Source organism: Tilletiopsis washingtonensis (assembly GCF_003144115.1).
Source record: "Tilletiopsis washingtonensis strain MCA 4186 unplaced genomic scaffold FA09scaffold_16, whole genome shotgun sequence".
NCBI lineage: Eukaryota > Fungi > Basidiomycota > Exobasidiomycetes > Entylomatales > Tilletiopsis > Tilletiopsis washingtonensis.
Window position 1 is genome coordinate 540,136 of NW_020312013.1, and position 12,518 is coordinate 552,653.

Below are 12,518 nucleotides of genomic sequence, written 5' to 3' on the forward strand. Positions count from 1 at the left end.
GCGTGGCGGCGAGAGACAGGCCGACGGTGTGCAAGCGGCGCGCGGGAAGCGGATGCCGCGCGCGCGAAACGAGATGCGGCGCGCGGCGGCTTGCGGCCGGCTCGGCGCTTCCAGCCCCAGCAGCAGCACCAGCGCAGCGGCGGCGGAGCGCGACGTGCGCGGTGTGGAGCGGCCGTGCCGGCGTCTGCGCGAGATTCGTGCGGCGCCATTCCTCCGACAGCAGCAGAGAGCGCATGCTCCAGCTAGAGCAGCATCGCAACGTCGACTGCCTTGCAGCCACCACCACGTTCCTTGCTCCACGCTCCGCCGCAGCTGCTGCACCGTCTGCCACCCCCACATCCCGGCGCCGCGCAGCCTGGGCACCTCCAGGTTCCCGCCTCTCGCTGCTGTCGCTCTCACCACCATCGCAGCCCTAGACCGCCAGCATGGCACCCTCGCTGCCCCACGCCATCCGCATCCGCCGCACCGACTCGGGCTCCGTCGTGTCCGCCGGCGGCGCTGCGGGCTCGTCGCGGCAGCAGCAGCAGCGGCAAGCACCCGCCGGCTCGCTGCAGGGCGGGCAGCCGCTCGCCGGCTCGCGCAGCCACTCGCTCGCGCCCGCCGCGTCGCGCCACAACCAGGGCCGCCGCGGCAGCCTGCCGCTCACGTCGCCCTCGCACTCCACCAACGAGGAGGTGCGCTGGCTCTCCAGCCACGGCGGCGCCGCGCAGGACGAGCGCGTGGGCATCGAGATGCAGCTCGCCGAGCGCGCCATCCGCGACGAACACCGCGCCTCGCCGCCGAGGAGAGGCGCCGCCGACGCAGGCGCGAGCCGGCAGCCGACCTTTGTGCAGCGGCCAGTGGGCCTGCGTCGCGGCTCCAGCCGCACGTCCGTGGTCGAGGCGATGGTCGCGCGGGAGCGACGCGGGTCCGCCGACGCGACGGCAGGCACATCCAAGGCGCCGACTGAGCCGGCACAGCGGCCGCGCGAGGCTAAGCGGGCCGCTCCCGTAGCGGCGCCGAACACGCTGCATGCTCTCGTCGAGGGCGAAGAATTCGCAGGGCCCTCGTCACACCGCCACGCCGAGCAGCCGTCGAGCTCGTCGCGCAGCAGTGCACACGTTGACGATCAGGAGGACGACGAGCCGCAGGATGCCGAGCAGAGCAAAGAGGGCGCAGATGCGAAGCGGACAGGGCCGTCGGCTGTGCAGCGCTGGGGTAGCATCGCCAGCTTTGGCCTGTGGAATGGCGAGAAGTCGCAGCTCAGCGACGAGGAAAAGCAGCAGCAACAGCAGCGCCAGGCCGACGAGGCTGCGCGCCAGAGGGAGCAAGAGCATCACGACGAGGAGATTGTCGACTACGTGAGTGCTGCACGCCCGTGTGACCCAGTCGCTGGTCCTTTCACTAGCGTCACTGCTGCTCGCGCCTCAGCTGCGAGACCAGGGCTGAAGCTGACTCTCTGTACCGTTCAGCTCGACGTCGTCGATCCGGAAATCTCTGCGCTGGGCTATCTGAGCAACGTGCAGAACAGCATCTTCTTCCCGAACATCCCGGCGATCTCGCGTGGCACCTTCTCGCTGCCGAGCGTGCCAAAACGGCGTGACGGGCCCGGCGGTAGCCTAGCCCGGCGGAGAGGCAGCACAGCAAGCCGGAGCACGATGCTTACCGCGCCGGACGAGCTTGCACGAGCTGAAGAGGGCGAGGGCGACGGGCGGCAATCGCTGCGCGCACCCACATTGCCAGATGAGGATGCCGCTGCCGCACCACAAGCATCAGACTCCGACTACTCCAACTCCGTACACGACGCCGACGGGCGCAAGATCCCGCAGCGCGACGGCAGTCTGGCAGCGCGGCGCGGCTCCGCCATGCCGACGCTACTGTCGCGCATGAGCAGCACGCTCAGCGCCGCCTGGCCGCGCAAGGAGGAGGATCCGGAGAGCGAGAAGCACATCGCCAAGTGGAAGGAGATGGACGAGGACGAACGCAACGCCCTCGACGAGCACGTGCGCTTCCTTCTCACGCGAAGGCAGAAGTTCAGGCGCGGCCTCAAGGGCTTTGGCAAGTTTGTGCGCACGCCGATGGGCTTCATCATGACCACCTACGGCGTGCTCATCACCGGCTGGGGCATGTGAGTGGGGGCACGGCGTGCACAGAGCGGACAGCCACTGACTTTGCTGCAGCATGATCTGTCTGTTCATCTTCAGGTGGATCAACCCGCCGAACCGACGCTACTGGATCGAGATTTGCGATCAGGTGCTCTGCGCTCTCTTCGCTGCTGTCGGTCTCGGCTTTGCTCCGTTCCGTGCCATCGACACCTAGTGAGTCGCGAGAGGACGCGACGACGTGCACAGCCGCTCATGTGTGTGCCGCAGCCGCATGATCTACATCGCGCACTACCACCACCTGACGTGGCAGCGGCGGCGCAATTTGAAACTGCCGACGCTGGAGGATCCAAACGACCTGCCGCGCCCGGTTGCCAATGGCGCCAACCAGGTTGAGCGCGTCGAGTCGCACGACGTGCCACACGACGACGATGCGAGCAACTCGTCCAAGCGGCCAATGGTTGTGCGTGACAACAAGTTCCACACTGCATCGCGCCACACGTCCGAACACGATCGCACGCCTCTGCGCGTACCCGAGTCGCCGCAAGACGGGCACAATAGTGCCACGTCGCTGCACTCGCCAGGAGAGGAGAGCAGGGACAGCGGCCCGAAGCGGCCGCCGATGAAGCGCAACACGACGATCCAGTCGGAGATCATCAAGGAGGAGGAGGACGTGGTGGTGCTGACGCCAGAGGAGCAGAGCAAGCTGGAGCACCACCAACGCAAGGTGAGCGCTGCCGTTTGCGTGCCTCCTGCATGTCACTGATGCATGCACCTCAGTTCCACGCCTCGCACACGTACTACCGCTTCCACGAGACGTCGACGCACCGCGCCTTCCCGGTGAGTGCCGATGACCGCTACCGCACGGCGTCTGCTGACGTTCGATCATGGCAGCTGGACCTCATGATCGTCATCGTGTGCCTCCTCGATTGCCACTCGCTGCTGCAAGCGACGCTGTGAGTATACTGGCGCTCAAGGGAGGGTTCCTTACTGATGCCAGACCTTCAGCGGCGGCTGCACGTGGGGCATCTACTATCTCAACCGGCCGACCGCCTTGACCGCCACGCTCATCACCTGCTCGCTGAGGCGAGCACATCTCACATGCTGCGCAAGAGTGCAATGCTGACCGCGACACCTCTCCACAGCTGCAACGCCGCGGCCGCGATCGTCATGAGCGTCGGCACGAAGCGCACAAAGAAGCGTGAGGAGGTCGAGCGACGTCTGCGGATCGCACTCGAGACCGAGGCCTTCGAGATCATGCAGGAGCGGCAGCAGATGCAGGAGGTGACCGGCACCCCCGCCAAGCCGCTGCGGGGCGTGTCCACCATGCCCAAGGCCAACACGGCCGCGTGATGCGACTACATTATGCCAGGCCCGAACGATACCCGTGCGCCCAGCTTAAGCGATATGCGACGACATGTCTATAGCAATGAACGATAGCGCCAACATGCGTCGCCGAGCGCCCGTTGCAAGGGCGCAGATGGGTCACCGGTTCGCGCGGACGTAGAAGTGCGGCGCGAGCTCCGTCAGCCAGTCCTGCGGTGGCATGTGAGCAGCGCATCAGCGCGCGAGGGAAAGGGTGCGACCCACCTCCTCGACGACGGTCAGATCGCGCATGAAGCGCTTCGACGTCTCGACGACCTCGTGGAAGACGACGTACTTCGTCGGCGGCACGCGGCTGAAAAGCACCGAGGAGGGATGGACGTGCAGCACCTGGACGACATCGTCAGCGCAGCCGCGGCGAGACCGTGAGAAGGCCCGGCTTACTGCGTTCTCGCGCACGCTGCGGTACGAGCCGTCCGGCTGCACCCTCGCTGCGTTTTTGAAGAACCCAGCGGCGATGCACTTGCGTAGCCTTGCGCCGTCGCCTTCGCACGAGACGACGTCGATGCCGAAGCGCTGCAGGTACTTGAGCAGCTGGGCGCGGATGTTGACGGCGCGGCTGAGCGCCTTGAAGTTCAGCCGGTGCTGGCCGCACCACTTGGCGCTCTGCTTGCCGTGCCGCGAATTGACGAAGGCGGCGTACACGTTCAGCAGCGTCAGGTGGTCGCCTTCCTCAGCTGTGAACTTGCGCCGCTCCAGCTCGCCCTCTGCTCCGGCGCGTGACCGTCCCTCGTCTGGGATGATGAATGGCGTCGACACCGAGGTCATCGCGGCGATGGACAGAATCTCGTCGCTACAGCGGAAGTGCAGGGACTCGAGAAGCTGCCGTGGAGCGGATCAGCCGGCGGGTCTACGAAGAGGCTGGATGACACTGACCACCTTGGCCAGCATTGGGTCGACGGGCAGCTCTGCCATGCGCTCTCCGAGCGGCTTAGTCAGGCGACCCCAGTCGTCCAGCGCGCCAAGGCTGGCGAGGAACTCGAGAGCGCGCACGAGCATCTCCGACGGCGGCGCCGGCGGCAGGTAGGCGAAGCGAGCCAAATTGTCGATGCCCAAAGCCTTGAGCTGCAGCACCTGCGTCGAGATGTCGGAGCGCGCCAGCTCGGGCGGCGTCGTGAGCGGCAGAGCGTCGAACGCTGCCTCGGGAAAGAGGCGCAGGCATTTGCCGGGCGCTGTCCGGCCTGCTCGTCCAGCGCGCTGGTTCGCCGACGCCTGCGACTCTGGCAGAACAGAAAGGGCATCCATGCCGGTGCGTGGGTTGAAGATGCGGAGCTAGTGAGGAGCATGAGCCTCGCACGGCGAGCCCGGATGCACGTTCGACTCACCTTGACGAAGCCAGAGTCAATGACATACTTGACGCCGTCGATTGTCACGCTTGCCTCGGCAATGTTCGTGGCCACGAGGCACTTGCGAGTGCCCCGCGGAGCGGGCTCAAAGATTGCTGCTTGCTCTTCGCTCGACAGTCCTGCATGCAGAGGAAGCAGTGCCAGCGGCAGGGAGCCAGAAGGGAGGCTGTAGGTCGATGAGCATCTGTGGATGGCGCCAGCGCTGCTGCGACTCACTCGACTTGCCGGTCCGCGAGGGCCTGCATACATGCATCGATCTCGTCCCGCCCGGTGAGAAAGACCAGGATGTCTCCTTGCGGCTCCTGCGCGCTTGCAGTATCAGAGAGCGCTCGCTCGTGCAGCACTACGCGTGCAACCCACATTCAGGTGCACCTTCCATGCCGCGTCGATCGCCGCGACGAGATAGTCATCGACCGGCTTCTCGGCGTACGCGATCTGCACGGGAAAGGCCCTGCCTTCGAGCGAGATGATGGCAGCCTCCTTCTGCGGCGGCGCACCCGCCGCATCAGCAAGCGCCTTTGTCGGCTGTGCCAGGTCTTCGTTGAAGAAGTCGGCGAAGGCCTGGGCGTCGATTGTTGCTGACGAGATGATGATGCGCAGAGACGGGCGCTTTTTGCGGATCCTGAGAGCGGTCCGGTCAGCATCAGTGCGGCGCTGCCACACGCTTCTGCTCACTTCTTCAACAGCCCGAGCAGCATGTCCGTGTATGCGCCCCGCTCGTGCGCCTCGTCGACCATGATGACGGAGTAGCGCGACAGGAGCGGGTCGCGCATGCACTCGCGGAAGAGCATGCCGTCGGTGCAGTAGCGGATGCGCGTGCGCGTGGAATGGCTCAGGTCCTCGAAGCGGATCGTGTAGCCGACCTCGTCGCCGAGCGGACAGCCGACCTCGGCCGCCACGCGCGCCGCGACCGAGACGGCGCTGAGGCGGCGTGGCTGCGTGACGGCGATCTGCCGCCCGCCCGCGGCCCAGCCGGCCTCGAGCAGGTACTGCGGCAGCTCTGCGGATGCACATGTCAGCCACGTAGGCGGTACACAGCAGATGAGCGCACGCACGCGTCGTCTTGCCGGAGCCCGTCTGTCCCACGACGACGACTACCGGGTGCTGCTCGACGAGGTACAGCAGCGCCTGCCGCTGCTTGGCGATGGGCAGCCGCGCCCGCTGCCCGGCAATGCCGCCGGCATCGCTGCGGGCGGCCGACGGCCCGGCGTCGAAGGAGCTCTCGGCCTCGCTGGCGCGGTCGAGCGACGAGCCGGGCCGCGCCGTGCCGGGCTTCCAGAAGTGTGGCATGGCCTCCCTGTGCCCGCTGCGAGGGCAGCAGCAGCTGGACGATGACGTGTCTGCCTGCGCCGCTCTCCGAGCTGCTGGCCGGCTGCTTCCGAGAATGTGGCTTCTGCGCCGACGCAGTGCCTTGGCGCTGACTGTGCTGATTGAGGGATGTGGAAGGAAAGGAGGAGTGCGCCGCCTCCACCGCCAGATGACGCTGCGCCCTCGGCCACTTTCGCCGCCGTAGTGGCGCTGCAAGTGCGCGGCGCACGGCCGGCCGTCGGTCGCGTCTTCGCGCCGCGTGCCTCTTGCTTCATTGCGCCCACAACCAACACTCTTGCCCCTCTCCTTCACCGGATAAGAGAGCTGCCAGCAGCAGCGGACGCCGCACCGCCGCACCGTCTCTCGCCTTCTTCACCACACCCCCTGCTGCCCAGCATGGTCGTCATCGATCTCGGCGGGCACCTCTCGTCCGTCGCGCCCTTCATCGCGTGGGCGACGCTGCCGCAGTTCGGCACGTCGCTGCTGCTGCAGGGCGTGTACAACGTGCTGCCAGCACTGCGCCCGCAGACGCCGCACACGGCGCAGGTGCACCACAACCGCGCCCGCGCCGTCATCATCGCCGCCTACCTGGCCTACACGCTCTACTCGAGCGTCGCCGCCGGCGGACCGAGCTTCTACGAGATCCTCGACGTGCCGCTCGACGTCGACGCCGACGAGGTGCCGCGCCGCTTCCGCAAGCTCGCGCGCCTGCACCACCCCGACAAGGTCGGCCCGCGCGGCGAGGCCTTCTTCATCAGCCTGCGCGAGGCCAGCGACGTGCTGGGCGACGACGTGAAGCGCGGCGCGTACGAGCGGTGAGTGAGGGCCCAAGTGTATGCGTCAGGCTTTGCTCATCGTAGTGCGCAGCTTCGGCCCGTCCATCGTGCACTGGCGCGACGTCATCACGGAGCGCGAGTACATGGGCGTGGGCGTGCGCGAGAGCATCCCGTACTACGTGATCAACGCCGCCGTCTTTGCCTTTATCAACTGGATGAATGGCGAGGCGGCGACCGGCTTTGTGAGTGGTGCCGATCATGTTGCGCCCGGCTGCACACTAACTTTGCGACAGTGGCGCCTCACGCTCTTCCTCGTGCTCTTCTCCTTCGAGGCAGCACTGCTGCTCAACCCCACACGGCTGCTGCCCATTCCGCGCTTCCAGCAGATCGCCTTTCTGCACCAGCTCTTCATCTCTCTCACGCTGGCGGGCCGGCAGCTCTTCCCGCTGCTGCCGCACCTTGGCCTCGTGCCGGCGCTCGGCACGAAGTTTGGCCACCGCAGCGAGCAGGAGACGCGCAACGATCTCGAAGAGCTGCGGGAAGCCGTCGTCAACCTGCAGCGCGTCGCATACGCCACGAAGCTCGAGGCGACACGAGCAGTCGGCGAGGAGCTCGCGCCCTTCCGGCCTGCCGAGCGGCCCTCGGCTGCGACGCTGCGCCAGGCGGCCGAGGCTGCCTGCGCCGCACGCGGCCAGCCGAAGCCGCCGGCGGACGCCATCATCATCAGAGAGCCCAGCGCCGGAGAGCAGGCGTGGATGAGTGCCTTCACCGAGGAGCTCGTGCGCAGGCGCACGCTTCTCGATGCAATCGCACAGCAGCAGCAACGGCCCCAGCAGCAACTACTCGCGGCCGGCGCAATCGTCGGACTGGACGGCAAGGCACTGCCGATGCCGCCGACGCAGGCGACACATACCCAAGCGCAGAAGCAGCCGGCGACTGGAGCGCCGCAAGAAGCGCGATGAGGAGCTGCAGACACAAAATGCGATTGAGAGAGCGTTCACGTGCAGTATGGACAGTGAGGCGTGCTTGGTGAAGAGTGGGATATGACGGCCTGTGAGTGATGCGAAGCGTGGTCACGGCGAGGGCTCTCGAGCACCCGCAGCGCGCATCGCGACCGAGCGGATGAGGCCCGCCTCTGCGCGGCGCCTCTCGGGACGCACGAAGCGCGGCGTCTCCTTCGCCGGCGTGTGGACGGCTGTCTCGTCTATGTGCTGCGTCCAGACGTGCGGCGATGCGAGGGCCGGCGGGCGTGGGTGCGACTCGTCGATGCTTGGCAGCCGAAGCGTGCACTGGCTTGCCGGCGAGCCGTTGGCGGTGGTGTAGCCGTCGATCTCGTCGTCGCGCGCAGGCGGCAGCGGGAAGGCGTCCGCGATGACTCCGCCCTTCTTGGCGAGGGAGAAGAAGGGGTTCTCGTCAGTCGTCTCCGGCGGCGACATCGGCCCGCCACGCGACCACAGCGAGTCGTCGGACGTGTCCACGCTGCCGTCCGAGGACAGCAGGAAGAAGAACGGCTGCTCGAGACGCGAGTCGCGCGTGGAGCCGTCCGTGCGAGATGAGACCGTGAGCGAGTCCTCGCGCGAGCTCTGCTCGTGGGACCGGCCGTCGATCGGTTCGTGCCCGGAGTTGGCGACGTCGGCGGAGAGAAGGTCGAAAGATGTGCCCTCTGCAGCCGAGTCTGTCGACAGCGACGAGGCGAAGGGCGGCAGGCGCGGTGGCTCGGCGAGACGCGCGATGCTGCGCGGCGACGGCATGGCCGGCACGGAAGGCAGCCCGGCGGCAGAAGCTCTGCGGCTGAGGTGTGGCGAAGACAGCTTCGCCTTGATCGCCTGAGACGTCTGGGTGAGGCCGCTGATCGCGGCTCGCCACTCTGCCGGACCGATCGTCTTGCGACGCGACTCTCGGCGCGACGAGCGCTTGCCGCGGCTCTTGTGCTCGACGGAAGCGACCGATGAGTCGATGCTGTCGAGCGCCTTGCTGATGGAGCTCGGATCGGCCGCGTCGAGCTCGAGCAGCGCCTTGACGGCGCCGTGCGGGTTCTGCGAGTGCCGGACACTGTCGCGGAGCTGCGCCTGGGACATGTGCGCAAACTCGCGGATCTGCGCTGCTCGCTGCAGCGCCAGCTCGATGGCCTGCTCGAGCGCGTTTTCGTCGCCGCCCCAGACCGACGGCGAGGCCGCGGGGCTCGAGACGATTGACGCAGGCGAGCTGGGATGGCTCAGCGGGCTGAACGTGTCGATCATCGAGCTGCGGCGCCTGTCGTTGGCGCGAGACCGAGCGTCTTCATCGCGGTCGACGTCGGTCTGGGCAGCCAGTGTCATCCACGACGGCACGCGCATTGACGACGGGAAGCGTTTCGGCGGGCCGGGCCGCTCCGACGGCGAAAGTGGCGCGTTCGTGGGGCTCACCGATGACACGCCTGTGGTCTGTGGCGCCGAAGGCGATGCTGGCGGACGCGCCGACGGAGAGATCAGTGGTGCCTTAGCCTCTGCCGCGACCGGAGAGCGCGCGCTCGTGTCGACAGATGTTGGCGAAGAAGGCGATCCGGCAGCGGGCGGCACGCGCAACGCCGGCAGCATTGGCCTGACGCCTTGAGACTGGCTGCCAGGACGCTGACCGTGCTGCGCGAACGAGGCTGCTCGACTGCGAGGCTTGAGTGACAGGCGCACGCTTTCGCGCCCCGAGGTGCGCAGCACGTCGTTGGCACGCTCGACGAGGTCCATGAGCGCCTGGTTGCGCAGCTGGCGCGGATCGTCGGTGCCGTCGAAGAGGTCCAGCTGGTCTGTCCACGCCGCTCCGCCGCCGGGTGATCCGGACATGCTGCTTGGCGAGCGATCATCGACCATCAGCCGCAGCTGGTCGTCGTCGACCGACATGGCCAGGTCGACGTTGTCGTCGATGAGGAGGAGCTCGGCATCGCTGTCGAGGTCACAGCGTCCGTCGAGCAGCTCCTCGAGGCCGGCCTCGCTCAGCACGGCGTAAATGCTGGCACGCACTTGCTCACGACGAGGAGCCAGCGACGTTTCCATCTCGGATGCGGCTGGCTGCTCGCCACTGAGCGCGGGCGGAGCGTCGGCCGAGACGTCGGGCTCCGAGGTGACTTGCACTCGTGGACTAGGCAGAGGCGGCACGTCGAGCTGCTCGGGCTGGGGCTTGCTCTCTGCGGGCACTTTGGAGGGGTCAGTCTTTGTGCACGTCGCGCAAGCCCAGCAATGCTCACGAGATGGTGCCGTCTGCATTGGCAAAGGCGAAAGCTTTGCAGCCCGCGTGGATGCATTCGACGGCGACCTGCGCAGGCTCAGTCTGCGTGGTGCACCCGGGCTGCCGACCGGAGGCAGTGGCACGTTGCGTGTCCATGCGGCATTGCGGCCCGCCGCGCTCTCGCCGCACTCATCGTCCGTGCTTGAGGCATTGCGACCGGCTACAAGACGCTTCCAGACGCCGTCGATGAGGCGAATCGGCTTGGACTGGAAAGGCCCTTGCGCGACGGGCTGCGCCTGAGGTTTGATCGGCGGCGGAACCTCTGCCTTCGGCACGGGTGGCAGCGAACGCTCGCGGCGAGGCGGCGGCGTTCTCGGAAGCGTGCTGCCAAGTCCAGCTGCCAAGTGCGTGGTACTTTCCAGTGACCCGCCGTCCAGAAATGCAGCGTTGTCCGCCGACGGAGCTGACGATGCAGTGGGCTCAGCTGACTCGCCTGGTGCATGCTGAGGCTCTTCGGGCGTCTGCGAGAGCGCTGGCCGTGCTGGACTCGTGGTGGACGGACGACGAGGCGCAGCAGCGACGGATGCGTCTTGCGAGGCGGGATCCGGAGACGGCGGCTCAGCAGAGTTGATGGAGCCGCCCGTCCGGCCGCTCTCGCCGCTGCGTCGACCGAGTTCTCGCTGGTCCTCGAACGGCCGGATCATTGCCGCTCCGAGCATCGCGCCGCGCGAGCGCTTCGCTGTCTCGATCGGTGGTGAAGTCACCTTCTGACAAGAGGCGCAGCATGCCTGTGAGTCGGACTTGATGTAGCGAAGAGCCGAAAGCGGCGGTCTCTCGGGCGGCGCCACTCGCGGCGATACCATCTCGAGAGCTAGCTCTGTCTGTGAGCGCGGCATGGCTGGTCGCGACAACGAAGTTGCTGCGGTCGGCATCTCGCGAGCACTGTTTGCACGAGTCGAGCTCAAGCTCGGACGCGGAGGCGCCAAGGTCGTCAGCTTCTGTGCCGAGTCGTACAGCGACGCCAGGCGCTTGACGGAGGCGTAGTCCGACGGCATGCCGGGCCGAGGTGTGCCGATGCTCGAGTGAGGCGCAGTGGTGAACTTCTTCGGCGCAGCGCGCGACCCTGGTGGCGTGTGCGAATCGAGACCTGTGCGCGCCTTGGGCGTCTGGTAGCGAAGCGGCGCCCAAGGCGGCAGTGCCTCTGAGCTGGCACGCCGCACGGGCTCGTCGTCGAAGTAGCTGCGTTTCGTCTCGTTGCTCGGCGTCTTGAGGGTCTCGATGAGCGGGCTGCTTGGCTCCGCGCCTCGCACGGCTTGGCCATACGTAACGAAGCTTGGGTCCGAGCGCGCGTTGGCCGAGGCAGCGGCGCTGTCGCCAGAGTAGACCATCGACAGATTGCTGAACGGCGGAGTGGGCGGCCCGACACTGAGGCCCAGGCTGCCCGTGCTCGACGGCAGCTGCGACGAGTGCGTGGAGCTCGTCGAATAGGCATCGTTGGCCGAGGGCCTGCGCGGCGAGGCAGTGCTCGAGGCGTACGACTTGGTGAGCTGGTCGACCGATGCGGGCGGCGAAATCGGCGGCGGGGCAGTTGGCAGGAAGCCGAAAGGCAACGCGACGTGCGAGGGCAGTGCCGAAGACGCGAATGGCGTGATGGACGGTGCGAAAGAGGTGGCCGAGGATGCGTGGGTCGATCGGCTGAAGGTGCTGAACGCATCGCTCTGTCCCGACGATGAACTGCGTAGCGACGCAGGACTGCCGTCGTACGTCTGCGGCGAGCGTGAGGTTGCCTCGGGTGCAGGTCGCGGGCTTGGGCTGCACTTGAACGGCGACATGACGTCGAGAGACGCAGACGATGCCGGCGAGGCTGGTGATGCGGGCGAGCCTGGCAGCGGCATGTGTGCCACGCTCCTGGCGGCCCGTGCGGCACGCAAGCCTTGCGGCGGAGGCATGTAGAGCGCAAGCCCGGTTGACGGCGAGACGGGTGGAGACACGGCCTTCTGTGCCGACGGAGCGCTGGCGATATCTGCAGTGCGCGGCGGCGAAGGCAGTGGCTCGCGGCTCACGGTGCTAGACACGGCTTGCGCGCTCGACGGTGGCGACACGCGGCCACTGGAACGGCGACTCGCGTCGCTGAGACGTGTCAGCCTCGGTGACTACGTCAGGGCCAGCAGACTTACACTTTGGGAACACGAGTTGGGTCGAGGATGCGGTCACGGCCCGTGCGAGATGCTGAGCTAGAGCGGCGTCGGCGTCGCGTCGATGCCGTCGACGCTGGACGTGCCGGGCTCTGCGGACGGAGCGCGATCTTTGAGCTTCGCTGCTCGTTGTGCGCATTTGCAGGCGACGAGGCGTCTCTACGCGGTGAAGGCGATGCGGGCGACGCAGGAGACTTGGGAGACGTGGGCGAGAGAGGCGACAATGCGAAC

The 12,518-nt window shown here is 67.2% G+C and overlaps 4 protein-coding genes across 4 annotated transcripts; 2 read left to right on the forward strand and 2 right to left on the reverse strand.

Annotated features, from left to right (window-relative positions):
• Positions 1–249: 249 nt before the first annotated feature.
• Positions 250–3,602, forward strand: FA09DRAFT_331208 (hypothetical protein). Its single transcript, XM_025742917.1, has 7 exons — positions 250–1,340; positions 1,452–2,107; positions 2,160–2,297; positions 2,352–2,808; positions 2,862–2,921; positions 2,976–3,037; positions 3,090–3,602. Exons 1-7 carry the CDS (start codon positions 426–428, stop codon positions 3,205–3,207), a joined length of 2,406 nt encoding a protein of 801 aa, XP_025597026.1. The 5' UTR covers positions 250–425; the 3' UTR covers positions 3,208–3,602.
• Positions 3,560–6,208, reverse strand: FA09DRAFT_320846 (P-loop containing nucleoside triphosphate hydrolase protein). Its single transcript, XM_025740994.1, has 9 exons — positions 5,866–6,208; positions 5,486–5,810; positions 5,171–5,432; positions 5,027–5,112; positions 4,790–4,976; positions 4,341–4,736; positions 3,849–4,286; positions 3,672–3,794; positions 3,560–3,617 (listed from the first exon to the last, which is right to left on the reverse strand). The coding sequence occupies exons 1-9, from the start codon at positions 6,098–6,100 to the stop codon at positions 3,567–3,569; spliced, it is 2,103 nt and encodes a 700-aa protein (XP_025597027.1). The 5' UTR covers positions 6,101–6,208; the 3' UTR covers positions 3,560–3,566.
• Positions 6,209–6,388: 180 nt separating this feature from the next.
• On the forward strand, positions 6,389–8,001 carry FA09DRAFT_310431 (hypothetical protein). The gene is made up of 3 exons (XM_025740628.1): positions 6,389–6,933; positions 6,986–7,136; positions 7,188–8,001. The coding sequence occupies exons 1-3, from the start codon at positions 6,515–6,517 to the stop codon at positions 7,854–7,856; spliced, it is 1,239 nt and encodes a 412-aa protein (XP_025597028.1). The 5' UTR covers positions 6,389–6,514; the 3' UTR covers positions 7,857–8,001.
• On the reverse strand, positions 7,968–11,987 carry FA09DRAFT_361878 (hypothetical protein; the record flags this gene model as incomplete). Its single annotated transcript, XM_025745412.1, has 2 exons — positions 7,968–10,060; positions 10,112–11,987. 2 exons carry the CDS (start codon positions 11,985–11,987, stop codon positions 7,968–7,970), a joined length of 3,969 nt encoding a protein of 1,322 aa, XP_025597029.1.
• Between the last annotated feature and the right edge of the window lie 531 nt (positions 11,988–12,518).

Bases quoted from the DNA above. Each gene is read 5' to 3' on its own strand.
- FA09DRAFT_310431 (XM_025740628.1), top strand. From the start codon at position 6,515: ATGGTCGTCATCGATCTCGGCGGGCACCTCTCGTCCGTCGCGCCCTTC. The intron at 6,934-6,985 runs GTGAGTGAGGGC...CGTAGTGCGCAG, and splicing joins AAGCGCGGCGCGTACGAGCG to CTTCGGCCCGTCCATCGTGC. The intron at 7,137-7,187 runs GTGAGTGGTGCC...ACTTTGCGACAG, and splicing joins GCGAGGCGGCGACCGGCTTT to TGGCGCCTCACGCTCTTCCT.
- FA09DRAFT_331208 (XM_025742917.1), top strand. From the start codon at position 426: ATGGCACCCTCGCTGCCCCACGCCATCCGCATCCGCCGCACCGACTCG. The intron at 2,922-2,975 runs GTGAGTGCCGAT...CGATCATGGCAG, and splicing joins CGACGCACCGCGCCTTCCCG to CTGGACCTCATGATCGTCAT. The intron at 3,038-3,089 runs GTGAGTATACTG...CCAGACCTTCAG, and splicing joins TCGCTGCTGCAAGCGACGCT to CGGCGGCTGCACGTGGGGCA.
- FA09DRAFT_320846 (XM_025740994.1), bottom strand. From the start codon at position 6,100: ATGCCACACTTCTGGAAGCCCGGCACGGCGCGGCCCGGCTCGTCGCTC. The intron at 5,433-5,485 runs GTGAGCAGAAGC...GACCGCTCTCAG, and splicing joins CTGCTCGGGCTGTTGAAGAA to GATCCGCAAAAAGCGCCCGT. The intron at 5,113-5,170 runs GTGGGTTGCACG...GCAAGCGCGCAG, and splicing joins CATGGAAGGTGCACCTGAAT to GAGCCGCAAGGAGACATCCT.